Source organism: Lycium barbarum, chromosome 12, assembly GCF_019175385.1.
Source record: "Lycium barbarum isolate Lr01 chromosome 12, ASM1917538v2, whole genome shotgun sequence".
NCBI classification, from domain to species: Eukaryota; Viridiplantae; Streptophyta; class Magnoliopsida; order Solanales; family Solanaceae; genus Lycium; species Lycium barbarum.
In genome coordinates, this window is record NC_083348.1 from 99723369 (window position 1) to 99744668 (window position 21300).

Sequence of the window (21300 nt, forward strand, 5' to 3'; positions counted from 1 at the left end):
AATAGAATGATGTCTACCCCTGCATACTACCTAAAAGTGCATGACAGATATTGCCAAATGAGACCTCTCATATGGGATCCATGGTTCAATCCAAAGGAAGAGACTTCTAGGGCTGTAGCTTGGATAAGCTTCCCTGAACTGCCTCCAAATTTCTTTGCTAAAGAGGCTGTGTTTTCCATGGCAACTGCAGTTGGAAAACCTTTAACTGTAGATCTGGCCACAACAAACAAAACAAGGCCAAGCTGCGTAAAAATCAAAGTTAAGGTTGATTTATTAGCAACACTACCAAAGAGGATAAACATTGCTGAAGAGGATGAATTAGGAATACTAAAATCAAAATGGGTAAGGATCAATTATGATTACTTACCAAAATATTGCAAACACTGCAAACTCCAAGGTCATGAGGAGAAGGAATGTAGAGTACTTAATCCTGAACTGGAAAAGCAATTCAGAGAAGAATTAAGGAAAGAAAATGCAGAAATTGTTTCTACAGAAACACAAAATAAAGAAGGCATTCAAGGGAGAAGGGGATGGTGCAATACTGGTAAACAAGAATGGATGCAAAGAAGGAGCAAATACAAGAAGGATAAATCATGTGTTATAATTGGGGAAGTCAGTCCAGTACAAAAGAATAAGGAGGGAATCATGGTAACTACCAATGCATTTGTAGCACTGGAAGAGGTCTCAGACAATCATGACAAGGTGAATAAAGAACAGGTGCCACAAGAAGATACTAGAACATGGATTGAGAAGAGCTTCTACATCCACAAAAGTCAGGTAAAGGACACAGACAAAAAGACAGATGAAACAGAACAACCACAAGGGGACAGCAGCATATCTAGGGATGAAAATCACAACAAACACATACAAACATCAAGGGAGCAGCACATAGTAAATGATTATGTGGAGGGTATTTTACTTGATGAGTCCCAAATGCAGACACCAGGCAAAAGTATTCAAACAAAACATGCAACAACAAGTCATCAAGGGCAGGAGGATGAGCAGAAGAACAAGAGTACAAATCAATCCAGTGTGAACAGCATAAAGACAACAGCCACAAGCAGAGGGGAAAAAATAATATCTGATGCACATGATAACATGGTGAAATTTCAGACTCCAGATCTAAATCAAATAGTGCAGGGAAGGGAGAGTGATAGTCAAAGCAAAGAATTGGCATTACAAGGAAATCATAGCAGGTGGGATTTGAAGAGACGGGAGGAAAATGAACAAGCAGGAGATAGTAGTACTAACAATATGGAAATGAGGCAATCAGTCAGGGAAATATAGAAAGGACAAAATGGGATAAGGAAAATCATGAGCTTAATATGGGGCAGCATGAACAAGGCATATCAACAGTATCAGGGCAGATAACAGTGTGGGGGGGAGATGCCAAAATCAAAAATTAATATTGATGGGGGAAGCAGAGATCTAGATGTGCATACCTTAGAGCATAATTTGGAAGCAGCTGTTAGAGCAGGAGATATTTCACCAAAGTATCTTCAAAAAGGAGGAGGAAAAGCTAGAAAAAAGACATCAAGGGAGACAAGTGTTCCACCTGGGAGTGGAGTTCATTCTAGAAGGCAGATTAATAAACTTAATAAACCATGATGAATGCTCTTATATGGAATATTAGGTCTGTTAATACCATGGAAGCTTTTACAAGGTTGATAAAACTGAATCAAAGATACCATTTTGGTTTTATAGGATTAATGGAACCTTTTCAAGATTCAGACAAGATAGAGGAATATAGAAGAAGACTTGGAATGGAGCATGCAATAGCTAATATATCTGGTAAGATTTGGGCTTTTGTGGAAGACATTTTTGACTATTACATAATGGTGGATCATCAGCAGCATTTAACCATTAAATTAAGGGTTAGAGGAAGTCAGGAGGATATGCTAGTGTCACTATTGTATGCAAAGTGTACTCAAGCTGAAAGATTGGAGTTGTGGGACTCTCTGAAGGATTTATCTACCTCAGTTGATATTCCTTGGATGATTGGGGGTGATTTTAATGCAATAACTTCAGAGCATGAGAATTTTGGTGGTCTTCCAGTAACCATCAATGAAATTCAGGATTTCAGAAGTTGCATCCACAACTGTGGAATATCAGATTTGGGATTTAGTGGCAGTAAATTTACTTGGTGGAATGGCCAAAGTGGTGATGATTGTATTTTTGAGAGATTGGATAGATGTATGGGTAATCAGCTACTACAAGCAAAGTATTCTAGTGTAGGTATCAAACATTTGATCAGGAGTGGGTCAGATCATGCTCCTATGTTAATTTCCTACACAGGAGACAATAGAAGCATCAAAAAACCTTTTAAGTTTTTGAACTTTTGGGTAAAGCAGGAAGGTTTTATAGAGTTGATTAAACAAAATTGGACAGCTGATTTTCTGGCAAATCCTTTCATACTTTTTCATCATAAACTGCAAAAGGTGAAAGCAGCTTTATCACAATGGAGTAAAGCAACTTTTGGGAATATATTTCAAGAAATTGAAGCTCTTGAAGAGATCATTAAGGTGAAGGAAAATTAATTTCAGAATCTTCCAACTCCTACTAACAGACAGGAATTGCATAAAGTGCAGGCAGAATTAAACAGATATTTACATCTAGAGGAAGAATTTTGGAAACAGAAAGCTGGGGTGCAGTGGTTTCAGGATGGGGATAGAAATACAAAAAAAATTCATGCCTATGTTCAGGGGAGAAGGAAAAGGATGCAAATAAGAAGAATCCAAAGAGAAGATGGAAACTGGATAGAAGAAGAAGGGGGAATCATTGTTGAAGCCATAAGATTCTACACTGCTCAGTTTACAAAGGAAGAAGATCCAAAAGATTTTGAAATTCTAAATCATTTGCCCAGAATGGTTTTTGAGGAAGATAATTTGTGGTTTGAAGCAGAACCAACTAAAGAAGAGGTGAAGGCAGTGGTTTTTCAACTAAATGGTGAAAGTGCAGGAGGATCGGATGGTTTTACTGGTGTATTTTATCAAGCTTGCTGGGAAATCATTGGAGAGGATGTTACCAATATGGTGAAGGCTTTCTTTTGTGGAGTTGAACTTCCCAAGTTTGTTACTCATACTAATTTGGTCTTATTACCAAAGAAAGAGATGGTTAACACCTTCTCTGATATGCGACCAATTAGTTTGAGCAACTTTGTGAACAAAATCTTTTCTAGACTGATTCATGAGAGATTGGTTTCCAAACTATCTGATATTATATCACTCAATCAATCTGGGTTTGTTAAAGATAGAAGTATTGTGGAGAATATACTGTTGACTCAAGAAATTGTTTCTGATATAAGGCTGAGGACAAAAGATGCAAATGTTATAATTAAGCTGGATATGGAAAAGGCCTATGACAGGGTATCTTGGTTGTTCTTAACTAAGGTACTTAGGCAGATGGGATTCTCAGAGAAGATGATAGACATGGTCTATAGGATTGTTAACAATAACTGGTACTCTGTGTTGGTAAATGGGCAGCAACAAGGTTTCTTTCAATCTACCAGAGGAGTAAAGAAAGGGGACCCTCTTTCCCCTACTTTATTTATCCTAGCAGGTGAGGTTTTAACTAGGAGTTTGAATGCACTTCATCAGAATATTCAATTTAAGGGTTTTGGCATGCCTAAATGGAGTCCAAAAGTAAATCATCTTGCCTATGCTGATGACATGATCATCTTTACTTCAGCAGATGTGGTATCTTTGCAAAAGATAATGGGGATTTTGAAGAATTATGAGCAGACTTCTGGTCAAAAGATTAATATGGACAAAAGTGTTGTTTGTATGCATAATAATGTCCCAGGGGACATTAGTATAACAGTTGAGATTGTAACTGGCATTAATAGAAAAGAATTTCCTTTTATGTATTTGGGCTGCCCTATTTATCATTGTAGGAGGAAGAAGGAATTCTTTAATTCTTTGATCCTTAAAATCATGAATAGATTACAAGGATGGAAGGGTAAAATGTTATCTTTTGGAGGAAGGGCAATTTTTATTAAACATGTGCTTCAAAGCATGCCAATACACATGTTATCAGCTTTTAACCCTCCTAGTGGGATCATCAGGCAAATTCACAAGATGTTTGCTCAGTTTTTTTGGAGCAATACTATTGGGTGTAAGAGCAGACATTGGGTGGCTTGGAATAATTTGTGTGTTCCAACTACAGAGGGGAGCCTAGGTTTTAGATCATTTCATGATGTGTCTTTGGCACTTTTTTGTAAACTCTGGTGGAATTTCAGGACAAAAACTACCTTGTGGAGTGCTTATATGACCAACAAATATTGTAGGAAAGATCATGCTATAGTGGTACAATGGAAACAGGGGTCACAGACCTGGAAAAGAATGTTAGAAGCCAGGGACTTAATAGAACATCAAATTTGGTGGCAAGTTAGGAAAGGGGATTCACAGTTCTGGTTTGACAATTGGATTGGATTGGGAGCTTTATACTATGTAAATCCAGGGAATACTTATGATGAGAGAATTCAGAATGTCAAAGAAATGGTAGTACAGGGGAGGTGGAATAGAGGAAAATTGATGGAAGTACTCTTTGAAGACATTGTTGATCATATAATGGAGAATATAACTCCACCCAGGGAAGAAAGAGAGTTTGATAGACCATGGTGGATACTAGACACAAGTGGGGAATTTACAATTAAATCAACTTGGGATTTTATTAGGTTAAGGGGACCACAACTGGACAGTTACAGGTTCATGTGGATAAAGGGGTTGCCTTTTGAAATTTCTTTTTTTCTGTGGAGATGCTGGAAATACAAAATCCCTACAGATGATGTGTTAAAGAAGATGAATATCAATTTGGTGTCTAAGTGTTGGTGTTGTATAAGTCCTAGGGAGGAGACTATGCACCATTTGTTTCTAACATCAGATACATCTAAAAGGACATGGTCCTTTTTCTGCAATGCTGCAGGAATAAGTATGGAAGGAATGCAACTGCAACAATTAATTGTGAACTGGTGGAAGGCACCAGTAACTAACAGATTGAAACAAATATATGCTGCAGTGCCATCAATTATAATGTGGGAACTTTGGAAGAGAAGAAATGGTATTAAACATGGGCATCGGAAGGTTAATAGTTCAGTTATCTATCTAGTCTTAATCTCTATTCAAAGACTACTATTATGCAGGAATCCCTCTATTAGAAATATTCCTGCTGGATGGAAGGATCTGATTCAAATGTTGGAGGGAGGCAAGGCAAGAGTGAAGGTAACACAAGTTAGATGGAATTTACCTCCACTTGGGTGGTGTGCTTGCAACACAGATGGTGCTTCTAGAGGTAACCCAGAGAGGAGTGCCTATGATTTTTGTTTGAGAGATGCTGAAGGGAATTTAATATATGCACAAACTGAGGAAATTGGTTATGCCACAAATGTAGAAGCAGAAATTGTGGCTCTTTTGGAAGCCTTGAAGTACTGTAAGCAACAGGGGCTTCATAACATCATTTTTCAGACAGATTCTTAAACTGTTCAGAAAATTTTGTCTGAAGAATGGAAACCTCCATGGAATATTGCAGGTTGGGTGGAAGAGGTGGAGGAATATAAGAGGGATTTGGATGTCATATTCAATCATACCCTAAGGGAAGCAAATAAGTTGGCTGATGCTTTAGCCAACTTTGCCTTAGATGAAGGTCCTTTACAGTACTACTTGTTTGAGGAGTTGAATTTGCAGATGAGAAGGATCTTAAATAGTGATAAGAGTCAAATTCCTTATCTAAGAATTAGGAGATACTGAAGGGGGTGGAGGAAAAAGGAGAATGGACACTAGGGGAACATCTCATTCAAATCCTAGAGGAGGAGAATGAAGCCGTTTTCTTAACTAACTGTTTGTTTATTTTTGCAGGTTTATGTTACAGGACTAAACAATACAGAGGAAGTGGAAACTGTTGTGTACTACATCTTAGCAACAACAAGTCAGTTACTGGACATCAATACAAACACAAAAGGTACACCAATGACAGGGAACAAATAGAGATGGTGTGGGTCTACTTTGTGGTATTAGTACCAAATGGTACTCAATCAAAGGGATGCACACTACATCTATTTGTATCAATGTCAAGGGAAGGCATATCATGCAATGAGATCCACAGGCCACAACAATCAGAAAAGTCACAATACAGGACAAACACATATATACAAGGCAAAGCTAGTGTCATTCAGATACAGCAGGTTCAACGGAGGGGGAGAGTACACAATCAAATTCTAAGTCATGACCTATACCAAATAGATTTGATGGATGCCTTATTTGTGGTATTAGCATCTTATGATGCTCAGTCAAGTGGGCAGAAATTAAATCTATACAAGTATAAGCCATGGCTAGAAGGAGATTTACAACAGATTCAAATACATAGGACAAATCAAGTAGGGAACCAAATAGATTCTACAAAGCTTACAGGTGAGATGAAGTTCAGATCCAGCAGCTAGCGGAAGCTCAGATTCAGCTGGTTGAGGGAGCATGGAGTCATCAAAAACACGAATCAAGTCGAATCCTCAATTCATATCAAACGATCCAACAGAGAAAGAGGGGGAGTACGTCAGTTTCAACAACATGCAACTAAGGGAACAACAGACAACAATGGAGCAAAAAGACCGTAATTCATTCGGAACACTTACCAGAAAAGGAAAGAAGAAGAGGAGAAGGGCCTTCTTCAGATTAGCTTCAGGAGACTACATGATAAGTTTTCTCAGCTAGACTCGACGAATCAACAATAGAGCTTGAGGATCGGAGTGGAAGATTGTTAAGAACAACAAAGGCAGAAATCTCAGGTAGATTTTGGGAAAAAATGAACAGATTTTCGAAGTTGAAGCTTTACCTGGAGTTTTTGACGAACAGCACTTTCACACCTGGAGGTGTGAATCAGAGACGAACCATCAAAGCAACATCATTTGGTCTCTTCATCACCTTCACACCACCAGCGGCAAGAAAATACAGAGAGAAGCGTGGATGAAGAGAGAGAGAAGACACCGAGCATTTAGGGTTTCAATTAGGAAAGTAGTGCAAATGTTATTTGTTTTGGTGTTTTTTGTGTTTTCATTTTTTTTTCTTTTTTTTGGGCCTGACTCGATTTTGGGTTGGGCCGTTTGAACTTCATTTACTTTTTGCACATTAATAAGAAGCCCGGATGGGCATAATTGATTTTTAAAAAAAAAGTTATACTTCCTCTGTTCCAATTTATGTGATACACTTTTCTGTTTAGTCTGTTTAAAAAAGAATGATACATTTTTTATTTGACAACAATTTAATTTTAAACTTTGTCTTTTACGCTTAACGAGATTATCTATAATTACACAAATATCTTTGGCTTATTTTAGACCACATGATTCAAAAGTCTTCTTTTATTTCTTAAACTCCGTGTCCAATCAAACTATATCACATAAATTGGGACGACGGAAAAGTTAGTTACTACTAATATTGATTTTTTGGACCAATGAATCTTTATCAAAGTATGTGTGTTTGAAAGTTTGTAATAACATGTAATTGCAAGCATTTGTTCATAGAAGGAACATGTCGGAGATATGCGATTTATTAATGTGGCGCCTTAGGATATTTCGATACCTTACTTATGAACATGTTTATTTGGTAAGATCATATAAGAGTTGATTTTTTATTTTTTTTTATAGTTTTCACAAATTATAGGATTTTCATGTCTTTGAAAAATAATACAATATAAGAAATTCAAATTGCATGTCTAAACAAAATTTCAATTTCAGATCTAACATGATTTCAAATCAATCATGTGCAATCAGGCCCTTAAACTGGAAAATAGTTGAATCATCAAATATTGGTGTGGCCCGAAAAAAAAAAAAAAAAATGAGAGAGAGAGAGAGAGGGGATAACTAGTATTTGTGACATCTCTCATCAGAAATAATACTGAACATATATTCTCTGTTCATGTAAACAAGTACGAGAACTAAGATTTGTCCAAGCAGTGGCCTATGAAGCTATATTTACTGGGTTCAACTGATTTTAGTATTTCCGATATAGAACATAAATATACATGTTAACCAATAAAATTTAGATAAATATAAAACTTTGCGCTTATAATTTTAAAAGTACAATGTGTTCAATACTAAAAACCATATGCTAGGGGGAGCAGAAAACGTCGCCCTGTTCTAACCACTTGTGCTCATAATCATAATTCTTTGTAGAAGAAGTGTTCAATTGAGCCTGCATAATTGCACGAGCTTTTTGCAAGAACTTGTGGTGACGAAGTCTCCTGAGTACAACATTTTTGTCAAGAGTTTGACTAGATGACTTTAAATAGAGTTGGCTACTTATTACTGAACTTCCATTCTCACTATCTTGATGTGACACAATCACATTCTGGGGCTCTGAGAAACAAGGTTGCTGCTCTTTAGATATCGCGAAAGCCATAATCTTTGAAAGATTGGAATACCAATAATTCTCTCACAACTTACAAATGGTGATTTGGGACTAAAGGTATATATAGCATTGTAGTAACGCATATTTGGCTTCCTCTGGTTTTATTTTAAGCAAGTGGTTTCTTTATTGGCGAATCTCTTGTCTTCTTCTAAATAGTAACGCATATTTGGCTTCCTCTGGTTTTATTTTAAGCAAGTGGTTTCTTTATTCTGAATATTCAGACTCTTTGCTGAATTTAGTCAGGTAGTAGCAAACGGATTGAAGATATAGATACATAGGAGTAGTATATAAGTATAGTAATGTAATGTGCCTGTCCTTTTATTTAACTTATCAAGGAGTAACAAATAGAGCGGCAGCACATTATAATAAGAGGTGTAATGGTTATCCTGAAGAGAAAGAGGGGGGACCAAATCTTTTGAAACTTGAAAGGGAAAGGAGGAGACTGAAGGATTATGGAAACAATGGGCTGCGTCACTAGTTTTCTTTACAAACCGAGTGCGTAAGCGTAACTATTGCACTTATTCTTTTTCTTACAATTCTGGCTTATATTTCTTTTAAGCCGCCATTCTATCAAAAACGGCCTCCCAACCCTAGAAAAGTAGAAATAAAATCTACATACATACCACCCTCCCAAAACTCCATTTATGATGATATTCTATCGAAAAAAACCTCTCAACCCCACAAAAGTAGGGCTAAAATCTGCATACATACCGCCCTTCAAAACCCCACTTATACGTTACACTATGTATGTTATTATTGTTATATCTTGTTAATATTCGTCCCCAACGTACGATAAGAATACGAGATTATTTCTTTTGCCAACTGAAATACACCGTTTATCGTAAATATGTGACACTATTCTTCCAAATCAAGCGCATCGATTTGATGTTCTGTTTATTATTCCATTCATTTTAGTTTTAAATATAGAACAATTCAACATGTTCCCATATTTGAAATTTCTATACTTTTATCATTAATGACACGCTCACGTGAAAAATGACATTACATGGTAAAGACCAATAAATTTTTAAAAATATATTTGATTTCTTACAAATATTTAACTCGTGTGGCAGATATTTCTTCCCCTTTTAAATTACGTAGCAAATAGCAACACTGATATAAAAAATGAAGGGGCACTTGCCATTTATTATTCACATGGAAACCTCTGAATAAAACTCTACATACTTTTTTTGCTCTGTTATTTACATTTAACCGTGTCAAAATTATTTCTTCCTCTCTTAAATTCCATAAACTATAGAACACACTAATGAAAATGAAAGGGAAGGACTATCGTTTATTCTTACATAGGGATAACGCACTGGCCATTTATTTTTCCTCGAAAAAGCCTGAGAGAAAGATATGTTATTCGTCATTTCTCTCCAGCAAACTTAATAGGAAGCCACTAACAATCCTTCTAGCTATAGGATTAGATATATAGCGACATAATCGTCCATCCACATATGCTAGTATCCCTGACAGAACAAACTTTCCAATTCCCCATTTCCACACAAAGTTGAGCTTTTGGCCAGATGCAGGTACAATGGCTTTCTGGTCATCAGCTTCCACTTTCTGCTTCCAATTCATTTTCCCAACTGCTTTACTAGCTTGCTTCCGTAGCACTCGAATCGCAAAACTCACAAAAAGGTGTTCAACCAAGGTCAGAACTGTTGGTACTACTCTCCATTCCTAAAGAAACAAAACATTAACAGCAGTGTCAAACTAACAGAATAGAACCACAAATAATCTCTTTTTGGGGCAATCGTTTTAAAACAAAAAAAGAACTTCAATATGAGAATATAGAAGACAGGACGAAATTCCTCAATTTACCAAGTAGAATGTGCTTTATGCAAAGAGCGCCGATAAATTGAAGTAACTCAGTAATGGAGCACGGAGATGACAATACAGTATCATCATACTACATAATCAACATCCAAAGATAGTAATACTCACACGTTCCCCCCTAATGTGACGCAAGGAGCGAGAAGCTGTTGAAGAATCTCCTTTCAACAATGCTTTGCTAACAAGAAATCCCTTTACACGTTCCACAATCTCCTCTATAAGAGAACTGCTTGGTGGTAGGTTCTTCAGGATAACCTTCAGAATATAAAAAACATTAAAAAACACTTGCAATTTATGTTGCACCTTGAGATTGGCATCACTAATTGTGCACTTAACTTGCTATGAAACGAGAATTAGAGCTGAGCGAGCTATCAATGCCCTCATGTATTACCAATTTACTAGTTCTGACAAGAAAGTTTAGTCTCATGAAGAAGGTAACTACAGTGCTAGAAGTTTTTGGTGGTGGCATATTAAACAAAAAACAGTATTACATGTTTCGAAGTTTAAAATATTTTATGAAAGGGCAAACTACTCACACACACTGAGAACATAGTTTAGTTACCTGGTCGTCAATGACTTTGACTCTCAGGTATTCTTGCTTATACAATGTATCTAACATGGCTTGCAGATATCCTTCAATGTAAAGCTGCATCACAACCAAAAAGAGTCACTAATTTGATGCTTTAATATGCTAGAATAACTATAACATCAGAAACACCCACTAGATATGAGTTGACAGTAACTGCAGTGCATTGAATATTCAGCACCAGGAGTGTTTGTATAACCCCAAAAAACAATAGGAGAGAGCGCGCCTAAACTGTCACACTGGCAACAAGAGCAATAACAGCAGATAAAGTAACAGAACTAGCGGGAGATATTCATTCAGTTAGATTAAACAGATCCGCAGTTAGAAATCAGATGCAACTTCCTCAACAACTATTTTTAAAATTTCAAGCTCTTCAGAGCCATCTCGCCAGATTCTTCCATCAAAAGAATTTGGACTCCTGTAGGCCATTTTCTTTGATAAGAAATAGATTATTGTTGATCAAATTAGATTCTTGTAGGCCATATTACAACTTTTAGGTCCATAGACATGATGAGTCGAATCCTCCACATAATCTGACGACATGACTAGCAGAAATTCCACAATTTGCAAGGAGGAACTTCAATTAACTAAGTAGTTGCACCTGAGGTTAATGTCATGTAGTCTATAGCTGATGATTTTTACTCCATCAACAGTTATTTGGTTCACCAATATACAGGTGTTATGCAGTTTAATGTGTGGTTATTCGATGTCTTGCAAACTGATTCTTTCCATAGTAAAATTCATCCTTTTGCCCTTTTACAAGATAGAAGAGTCATAAAGATCCAGGGCGAGTGGCCAGCTAGACATGAGTTAGAGCTAGCTGTTATCTCTCTACAAAAAGAAGTTGAGATGGATAAGCAATCATCACCACAAATGCATCATACCTCATCAACCCCAGGACTTCGATCAAGCCTAATTTTTCGATCAGGGCCACCTTCCATGAAAGCACTCCCCAGTAGCATAGGTTCCATTGCCAATTTAAGTATTCCCTGATGAAAACCATTCACCTGGAAAGAACACATGAAATTAATTTGGATGGCAGAGCCAAACTACAACCTGAAATAGTGCCTAACTCAGAACTAGATCAAGGTTAATTGAACGTTTCAAGTTTGAAACTTAGTAGTTACAGTATTTGGAATGCCATCAGACCAGATGTTCTTACCATTCCATTCAAACCACTAGCTTCTGCTCCTTTCAGAACCGAGTCTGATATTTCAGTGACAGCAGCAAACAGGATATTTGATCCTCCTGACTTTAACTGCATAAGAAACAGCCTCTGCAGCGTCATTGACAATGGCAAATCAACTATGACAACAAAATTAACTAAAATATAGAACTTACAGTTTTCCCTAGATCACCGAAGTATCTTTTTGATCCAGAAAACCCTTTATCGTCAATACACTTACTAATGAGTTTGAAAGTACCTTCATCCAAACGCAAGCACGGACTTCAATAAGGCAGCATACACAAATAGATGGGAAAAGTCATACTTGCCAGTAAATTCCAAGAGACCAACAACATACCCAGTGTAGTCCCACAAGTGGGGTCTTTGGGGGGGGGGGGGGGGGGGGGTAGGATGTACGCAAACCTTACCCCTACCTTTGTGAGGGTAGAGAGGCTGTTTCCGGTAGATCCTCGGCTAAATTCCAAGAGATCAGCAGCATATATTGTCATGCTAATTCTTCATTATAAAGCAAAATTGGACCAGAAAAGCAGATATCATTACTCTCATGAGAGTTGGGTATAAAGTAGTGTGTAAAGTCCTGACATCCTATTCAATCTGTTCGCACTGGAATTCAAATATCTGAACAGTTTTATGGTTTGGAAACTCTCCTCGATTTAAATTTGTTCTAGTTATCAGGTTGGATTAAGTTACAAATTATCTCATTAGTACGTCCTAATTTTGCCTTGATAGACAAGCTACTTCAATTCGCCTGTGCCTAATATGCCACTTTAGCAAGATAATTTTGCTAAACAAGTTTCACTTTCTGACAAGATATACGATGTACAGAAACAGCACCCAACACAAGAAGATCATTTCTGGTAAGAAGCATATCTTGCTAAGGCATATTCCCCAAAATAAGAACACTGTAATATTCAAATAGTCTCCATTAAAGTCCACATGAAGTATTTATTTCTCGGTACTCTGATGCACAGGCAAATTTGACCTGTGCTTTCATGAACAAGTATTTGAGTAGCTGCCACAAGAGACCCCAAAAAACATCAATGCGTCAAACGAGATTAGCCACACATATACTTGTCCATGAAAACACAGGTCATGTAACTCAGCAATACTCATCTAAAGTCTAAACATGGATGCACCGAGCAGTAACCAGAGGATTTCAGAGTCTTCACGGGCATACCTATGGTGAGGCCAGGAAGATTAACAAGACCAGTAGAGGGATCAAAGAATACATCGAGAGATGATGAAGCTAAGTCATCAAAAATAGAAGCAAAAGCTGGTGGCAGCAAGGGACTTCCCTTTGCAATGTAGACTGCTCTCATTGCATACCTAGAGTGAATGGCAATTTTCAGCTACTATTGAACAATAATTATTGAGAACATAGGCAGAAGTAAGCACAGGCTTACCAGGAATAATGTTGGGCACATTTAATTGACAACTCCCGCAAAGTGACCAATGCATGAGTTACAAGGATGCCATTGAGCTCTACAGTCATATTTTTTATCGGAGGTATCTAAAAATGAAGATATCAGAGACAGAATCTTACACATCAGGTAAAATCAAGAACAGACCTTTGCTCGAATAGTAAGTGAACAACTGTACAGACTTTGAATATTCCCTCCTCAATTGACATTATACTCTTCTATACTGGCACAATGTGACATCATCCTAGTAGTAATATTGTTTACAACTTTCACAAGTTTCAACAATCCTAATTTATTTATCAAAATTAAACTTTAACGTGGTGTGTTCGCTCTGGAATTAACTTTTCAACTACTATCTTAATGTGATAAACAAGCTATTTTAACATATTAAACTCAATTCCACTTGAATGGTGTCACGTAAATAGGACAGAAGGAAGTACTATGTATCAGACCTTTATAACACTGTGAAGTAAGGATCTTAGTGTCTCCTGCTTGGAGCTATAGCTAGCATAAGATTCCCCTGGAAGAAAGCTTGCCACAACCTTCAGCAACATTAACAGGAAAGAAAAAACTGAGTTAAATCTGTGACTTAGTTTTCCTCCTGGCGTAAAAACAACTTCCCAGGGGAGGGGGGCATAGTGAAACCAAAGTTCTGTAGACACCTTAACAGGATGGATCTCAAAATGATCAATGTAATGCTTCTGACTTGGAGTATTTGTATCGCTGAGGGACGTTCTCCAGAAAGGAACGATTCTCATTAATGTCTCTTCATCGAGGTTGAAATCAAGGGGCTGCAAACAAAATTCAGCGATATAAAGATGGGACAAACGGGATATGTAAGTATAACAAAAATATGATAATGAGCCAATCACACATCAATTCCCTATTGATCTTGGAACATGTCCCTGCCAAAACAGTTGAACTTGTACAAGAATATAATAGTTCCAAAGAAGAAGAGATTCATGCGGTATTTATGTACAGTACAGTATTACCTGAAGAACAATTGATAAGTGTCGGACATGTTTGACACTAGAACTTGATGAAGCTAGAACAAGTCCAACACGGAGGACACAGTCATTTGTGTCACAATTTTCTATTTGGTGCCTCCGAAGTATTGATGCAAAAGGAGCTCCAACCCACTTAGGCTCCACACTCAGTGACTGCACCATGATTACAGAGATCAGCAGCTTGAGGTTAAGAATACCATCAACCAAGTCATCAAAACCAGACTCGGGGGGTAAACGAGATCCACCACAGAAATGAATATAAAGCACCAGAAAAAGAAGATTACCTGTACACTGAGATGGTTGAGCTTGTGCTTTTCAGCAAACATGGCATCAAAGTCTATCCTATTTAGTCTTGCCATAATGATTGGATTGTACATCAATCCATTGCCATTATCCTTGTCAACTACATCCTTCAGTAGGTTGAAAGACAATATGGACATCAAGTAAATGAACTATCTTTTAAGCAATTGAGCACAATTAACCAGGTTGCACATAAAATGGCACATGGAAGCCAAGATGGGTTTGTTATTGGATATTGAATAATACATTTCTGGTGTTAAATTCCTCTCTTCCATCCCTGCTTACTAGATCACAAAACTGGAATCATAGTCCACGTTATGAAAATATCCCTCAAATTTAAGAGTGGGGTTAACCGTAGTCAAATAGACTTTATCGTGAGTAAGACAGGATAGAAACTCATGTAAGGACTTAAGGTTATACCAGGAGAAGCGTTGACAAACCCAACATAGGTTGGTGGTCTTGGGTGTAAAGCGTAAGGGTAGAGTAAGAAAGAAGAGAACTTGAAAGCAATCGAGAATTCAGTGGCGGGCATTAAAGTGCTAACCAGCTACCATTTCAAGAAAAGCTACGGAAGGAGAGATTATGTGACTTAGAGGGGGATGAGAACATCCTGTGGAAGATGATACACCATTACATTTCGTCATAGGATAGAAAATGAATAAGACTGATCTCAAGAAACAGAAGATGAATAACCAGTAGACTGTGGTATTACTATATAAAATTCCATTTCCTCAAAAGTGCCAAACCTCCTCAGTAAGAAAGTCAGGCTGGATGGCTATGCAGATGACTTATTCTCAAGGAAAATTTCTAGCAGAAGGAACATACTGTTTTCGTTGTTATAACTAAATCCAGATGAGATGCATATAAAAAGGATTATTTATTTTCAGAAAAAACCAATTCACTCAAGCACATTCAAACTGTTAGTTTGGAAGAATCAAACAACTATATGAAAGACGCTTAAAGAAACAATGGCAAAAATTAAAAATAATCATATACTTACTTGATTTGCACGTTCCAGTAATTGAATCGCAAAATAGGAGATTCTTAGCTGCATCTTTGTGCAAGAATGGAATGAAGTTTCCCCTCTTCGTCTATCAGAATACTCGCAAATTCTGAGAACCCTAGTCAAGCCCTCTGCATATACTTCATAACCCAGCTTAGTGATATCCATGCCAGTTAATTGCCCATAGTTATTTTTCTTTGGATCTTCTGGCTTCTTTTCCAGAGGTAAATGAAACCCTAAACCTCGCTGTTGCTTAGTTCTGTAAAATGGTTTCCATTCACGCACTTTATCCAAGTTTATTTCACGTAGTAGATGTACAGCTGCAAGATAAAAATTACCAAAAATAAGATAATACAGTCATATTAATTTGAAGAAAAAGAAATACATATGCAAGTGAACAAGACAAGTACTTCCCATCACAAAAGGTAAAAGCAGTACCTCCAATCAAACAGAGAGCACGTCTGATTCTTCATTTTCCTAGTTATAATTTTTAATGCAAGGAAATGGTCCATATAGATGAGACCAACTTATGAGGATTAAGGCTTAGTTGTTGTTGCAACAGTTGCATTAAGAGTCCTTTTGATCTGGTTGGAGACTTAAATATTAGTGTAGGGTTAAGTGTGAGCATTAGAGAACCTCTAGTTATAGAAAACCCCTAATATGCCTTTAAAAGCATCAACAAAATGAGCCTGAGAATGAATATAGAGGTTTCATATATAGGAGACCCTAACTAGCTTGGGACTGAGACGTATTAGTTGATCGGTATTGATAAATTACCATGCTTTTCTGCAGAATTGTATCATCTTTTAACAAAACTTTGAAATTCAATAGTTAATGCATATCTGTGAAGACACTGCTTTATAACTAGACTAATCAAATAATTCAAGAGCAAATAAAAAAGCTTTTCCCTTCCAACAGCTAAGACTTTTGATGAGATGGTTCACCCTATACAACATCAACGTATAAAAATACAACAGACTAATCTTAACTGAAAAATAGAGACTAAAATAAGGAGCGCGCATCATTAATATATGCAATTAAACTTCTGTAGAATCTGTTCTAGTGAAAGTTTTAAGAGGTCAACAGCTACCATCAATCTGGACAACAAGCTTATGAGCAAGTATCAGGTCATCCCAGACATAGCCAACATTACTTCCAGATGCCAAAACCTCCGGCTCTATTAAACCCTGAAGGTTCTCCAAGATAAAGGAACGCAATAAGATTCAATTTCACGATAATGATATGTTGCAACTTGTAAGGTCAAAGCATTGAAAACAATGAAAGAGATGCAAAACCTTCTGATAATATGTAATAGAAGTATTTTCCAAGCGGTTCTCAATGCGGTAAGGCAGGTCCATATTTGCTGGCCAACGGAAGCGTAATACAACTGTAGGACCATCTTCAACCACATGAACAGTGGCAAATTCATACATGTCTGAGTTACGCTGAGTTGCAAGATCTGATTGTTGAACAGAATACTCAGACTTCTTGAATTTAAGAAAAAATCGTCCAAGTGAAGCAATACAAACTGGTCCTGACCATGAGTAACTGGCCTTATTTGGTTGAAATTGAACAAAAAATGATGAATCATTCTGGGACTTTGCATGTTTTTTGATGAGATTTTCTAAGAAGGTGTTTCTTTTCATTGTTGTCATCTCATTTCTACTCCTCAAAGTTAATGGTGCTCTCTGTTTACTGTTCAGTGTAACAATTGTGTCAGTGCCATCCTCCTAAGACGAAAATGGATTTAGTCCTCAACTCTATCAGTTTAACACAGTAGTGAAAGCGAGCATCTGAAAACTAGAACAAATACAAACCTCCAAAAAACATTGACGGACAGTGATGTCTTCGTCTGACTCATTTAGTATGACATATCTGGGATACATTGACACAACCTGCAGCGGAACTACTTTGCTAACAGATGGTTTCAAAGAGACTCCCAACTTCGTAACAGTTTTGGAACCAGATTTTCCTTCCACTTCAAGGTTCAGCCCCGTAAGGCCTGATAAAGCATCCAAGTCCAAGGGTGCTTCAGAAGCTCTCTCGTCTAAGAGTGTGATCTGCACCTTGTGGCATCTAGCAATGGTAAGCAAAAATTATGCAGGGTCAAAAAACGTTATGCCTAGAGTTCATAACCGCTGACAGTTGGAACAAGGAGAGACAATATGAAGGACTCAACAAAACTAGAACTAGCGAATCGAAGTAGAAAGAATTTACTTGCTGAACCATGGTTTTATTGATCTGGGAGGAAGATAATATCCTAATTCTGGAGACACCGGGGATACAATATTTTCCACCTCATGCCTGGATATAATAGTATCACTCAGCAAAGGAAAAAAGAGAGCCAAATGAAAAATAACAAATCATCTTCAATCGAAGATTACCTGGAAAAAGGCTTATGATTTGCAGGAAAACAAAACAAAGAAAATTCAGTATTGTTCTCCAGCGTGTAAGAAGTAAATACAGCAGCCTGCACAAACAGACGAATTTAACACCTAACATTTAGGTAATAAGCAGCTAAGCAGGAAAATTACCTCCAAAATCCCTCTCAGTCCACGAGATAATCTTAGTAATGCAAAATACTTCCCATTGCCAAAATCTAATTCAATATCCAAAAACTGAACTTTACTTTTGCGCTTCTGCAGCCTTTTCGCACTGTCACCACTATTGATTGGTTTGCAGCTTGTATCAAATGACGTTAAGGTGACAATGAAATAAATTGCAGCAGGATTTGCATATAAGTTTACAGACGACCCAGAGGGAATAGTTGCCTCATTGCATATGCAGTCAACACCATTAGTAGATGGCAGACCTGTACTAAAGAAAAGTCAGTAATACAATACATCAACTAACACTTGAACCAGACTTAATTTGCTATTACCTGTATCATTGAGTTTCACATGAATCTCCATATCTAAGAAGTTGGAGAAGCTAACAGTAGGAAGCAGAAAGATTTCTTTCTGCTCTTGCAAGGCAACAGGTGAACTTTTATCTACACGCGCATATCCGAAGTTATCTGGTTGTATGATAGGCACATCTTTCCCAATGCTTTCAATCAGAAAATGAATCTTTGCTACTTGTCCATCCTCTGACTTAATATCACAATGTGCCGTACTTAAGGAATATTTCATTGATTGAAAAGAAAATGCTTTCCGCACTTGGTAAGTTAGTTTATCAAATATCCCAGAGAGTCGAACAGGCTTTCCACCTCTAAGATCATCCGACCAGCAAGCGGATGGATTCTCAAAACTTGTTAAGTTGTCTGTAACTTCAGGTCTAAAAGAAAATAGGAAGTTACCTGCAAATTAATTTCCAATATCATGGATTTCCTTGATAGGAGCATATTCAGTCAAGGGGTATCAATATATGGCTTGAGTAAACAAGTGCTTATTTTTTTTTTGAAACTGGTAATTGTGAATAAACAAGTGCTTATTAGCTGTAATAGAACATCAACTATGTCCAAACTACGTAAATATGGTAAGAATGTTGACGTTGCACATTTACTATAGGGTAAGACAGAATATAGTACTTTCACGATGGGATTGACTGAGCCTTAGTATATTTCTGTATTCTTTTTTTTTTATGAGAAACTGAGTTCTTAACATCATAACACCCGAAGTACCTTCAGTCTTTATCTAAAGAACCATCAGATATATCATGGTTTCCAGAAGCAATTTAGCCATTAAATTTGACAAAATTTTAGGTAATTAGCTGATCAAGTACAAAAGAGAATAGGAGTAATTTGCAATAACCAGTGTTATGAAAAGCCATTCCTTTGTTGCATAAAGCAATGAAGCCATGCTAAGCGAGGAGTTATCACTTCATGAGTGAAGCCATGTGCTTCAGAGAAGTGTGTGCTCCAAACAATGATGCGCAAAGTGATACAAAAGAGATGCGTTTGTTCCTTTGATTCTCAACTTTGAGCAGTTGCGTATAATTTGCCTTATCCTACTTAGATGTTGAAAATAGTTATTTTGATTGAACTTTGATTATTATGGTACAAATTCCATATGTTTGGTATTTTTTTTATTTTTAGTAAAGTATGTGCTTCACTTCAAAGAGCCGTGCGCTTTACATCACTGTTCGCTTCAAGCCCTATGGGCTTTTTTGCACTTTTTACTTTAGAAGAGACGGAAATAATGTTCTCAGTTCCTCTTAGGTACCAGTCAGCAATTTTTGCTCAGACTTACCGTTTCTGCATTTTAAAGTTTCAAAATTTTCTTATATCTGAACGGAGCACAATTTATATTCTTGTAATAAGACAGCATGAATTTACTGAAACTTAAGTAAATTTTTTTTTTTTTTTTTTGGGCCAAAGTGTCACATACCAAAGAGGCTAGAGCTAGTGTTCCCTGTCAAAGAGATGCATAATTAAGCAAAGGTCATTGTCCACATACTGAATTTGTTACAAGAATAAATTCAAGAAACATTATGAGCTAATATAAGAAGTCTAGTATTGAGCAACTGAATTCTAGTTCCTACTACCAGTCTATATGCCTTGAACAGCTTCTAGAAAGTGATAAGTAGATACAAAATATCATTCTTAGTCTCATGTTGTTCTACAAAAGTGCTATGCAGAGCCTATAGCCCAGGTTCATCTTGACTACTCGAAGGAAAAAAAAATTCAGATAACAAGCAACCTTTTGAGGCTTGTGTATCTTTGTTTGCAGTAAAAACTTTGGTCATTGTTACTTATTTAAAGTCTTTATTGTTCCTCATTCAATTACAAGCGTTTCTAAATTTCCAGTTAAGAACTTTTTTTTGGACACTTTTTCAGAATTTACAGTTTGCAGAAAATTATTAAAGATAGCAGATTTTAGCCCCATTGAGGAGTCTAGACAAGACATCCCTTCTCTTATCTGAGAGTCAAAATAGGAGTTAGTAGTTCGACTTCGTCTAGAAAGCTAACATTCTTGACATCAGAATCAATTCTGTAGAGTTCTTTTCTCGAAGGCAGGCAATTTCTATATCTAAACTTGAAAAGGAGAAATATCCTTGAAACATACCAACACTCAAAGAATTTAGCGTCTTCTTTCTTTCACCAGAGAAATTTATGGCATCAAAGGCTGCCTTAGAATCGTCAATCGTGTCCCCAGCCTTCAGCCTCACAGAAGCGTAATCAATTTCCTTATGCTGAGGACGTTGAAAACGCAGTTCCATGGAGAAATCGGTGTCATTATGTATCCGAAGTAATGGAGAGACGACAATTGACAAGCAATCCTAGAAACATCGAGAAAGAGGAATGAAAACCCATATGAACAGTGAATTAGACAAGCGTGGATATCCATCTTAAGAAGAATCAGCTGAGGTACCTCAGTCCTGGGTGAAACTTCAGCCACAAGAAATGGACCAGGGAAAGTTTTTGACTCTGATCAATAGCGGAAAAAGCAAATAACTTTAGTAAGCTCAAGTTTGAAATCATTGAATATGCACAAAGAACTAGTATAGTTTATCTCAACTTGGTCATGTCAGCTAGTCCAAAATCTAAGTCTTAACAATTCATGATATCTGCTAGTGCAAAATTTATATTAACAAAAATGAACAAGTTGAGGAAGAGCAGCCTGA

At 37.0% G+C, this 21300-nt stretch overlaps 2 protein-coding genes across 4 annotated transcripts in view; one reads left to right on the forward strand and one right to left on the reverse strand.

Moving 5' to 3' along the window:
- The first annotated feature begins 1604 nt into the window (after positions 1-1604).
- On the forward strand, positions 1605-6433 carry LOC132624727 (uncharacterized). The gene is made up of 4 exons (XM_060339459.1): positions 1605-2522; positions 2589-5427; positions 5527-5709; positions 5853-6433. The coding sequence occupies exons 1-4, from the start codon at positions 1605-1607 to the stop codon at positions 6431-6433; spliced, it is 4521 nt and encodes a 1506-aa protein (XP_060195442.1).
- A 3079-nt stretch (positions 6434-9512) lies between these two features.
- The window catches only part of LOC132625246 (uncharacterized), a 30467-nt gene continuing 18679 nt past the window's right edge, over positions 9513-21300 (reverse strand). For 2 of the 3 annotated variants that reach the window (XM_060340101.1, XM_060340103.1), the window contains 23 exons: positions 21048-21103; positions 20742-20955; positions 20064-20087; positions 18617-19033; positions 18270-18547; positions 18120-18205; positions 17953-18039; positions 17553-17811; positions 17031-17465; positions 16826-16922; positions 15733-16055; positions 14717-14842; positions 14418-14585; positions 14088-14216; positions 13878-13967; positions 13408-13514; positions 13182-13330; positions 12160-12242; positions 11981-12076; positions 11703-11825; positions 10795-10878; positions 10344-10487; positions 9513-10079 (listed from right to left, as the gene is read on the reverse strand). In XM_060340101.1, coding sequence (XP_060196084.1) covers positions 9756-10079; positions 10344-10487; positions 10795-10878; positions 11703-11825; positions 11981-12076; positions 12160-12242; positions 13182-13330; positions 13408-13514; positions 13878-13967; positions 14088-14216; positions 14418-14585; positions 14717-14842; positions 15733-16055; positions 16826-16922; positions 17031-17465; positions 17553-17811; positions 17953-18039; positions 18120-18205; positions 18270-18547; positions 18617-19033; positions 20064-20087; positions 20742-20955; positions 21048-21103 — 3899 coding nt within the window. In that variant the 3' untranslated portion in view covers positions 9513-9755. The remainder of the gene's footprint in view (positions 10080-10343; positions 10488-10794; positions 10879-11702; positions 11826-11980; positions 12077-12159; positions 12243-13181; positions 13331-13407; positions 13515-13877; positions 13968-14087; positions 14217-14417; positions 14586-14716; positions 14843-15732; positions 16056-16825; positions 16923-17030; positions 17466-17552; positions 17812-17952; positions 18040-18119; positions 18206-18269; positions 18548-18616; positions 19034-20063; positions 20088-20741; positions 20956-21047; positions 21104-21300) is intronic. The other variant, XM_060340102.1, reaches the window with a different exon arrangement.

What these genes read in the sequence shown, in the direction of transcription:
- LOC132624727 (XM_060339459.1), top strand. Translation starts at nt 1,605, where the DNA reads ATGATGAATGCTCTTATATGGAATATTAGGTCTGTTAATACCATGGAA. An exon ending in CTCTTGAAGAGATCATTAAG is followed by an intron (nt 2,523 to 2,588) that starts GTGAAGGAAAAT and finishes CATAAAGTGCAG; the next exon opens with GCAGAATTAAACAGATATTT. An exon ending in TTTGGAAGCCTTGAAGTACT is followed by an intron (nt 5,428 to 5,526) that starts GTAAGCAACAGG and finishes GGAATATTGCAG; the next exon opens with GTTGGGTGGAAGAGGTGGAG.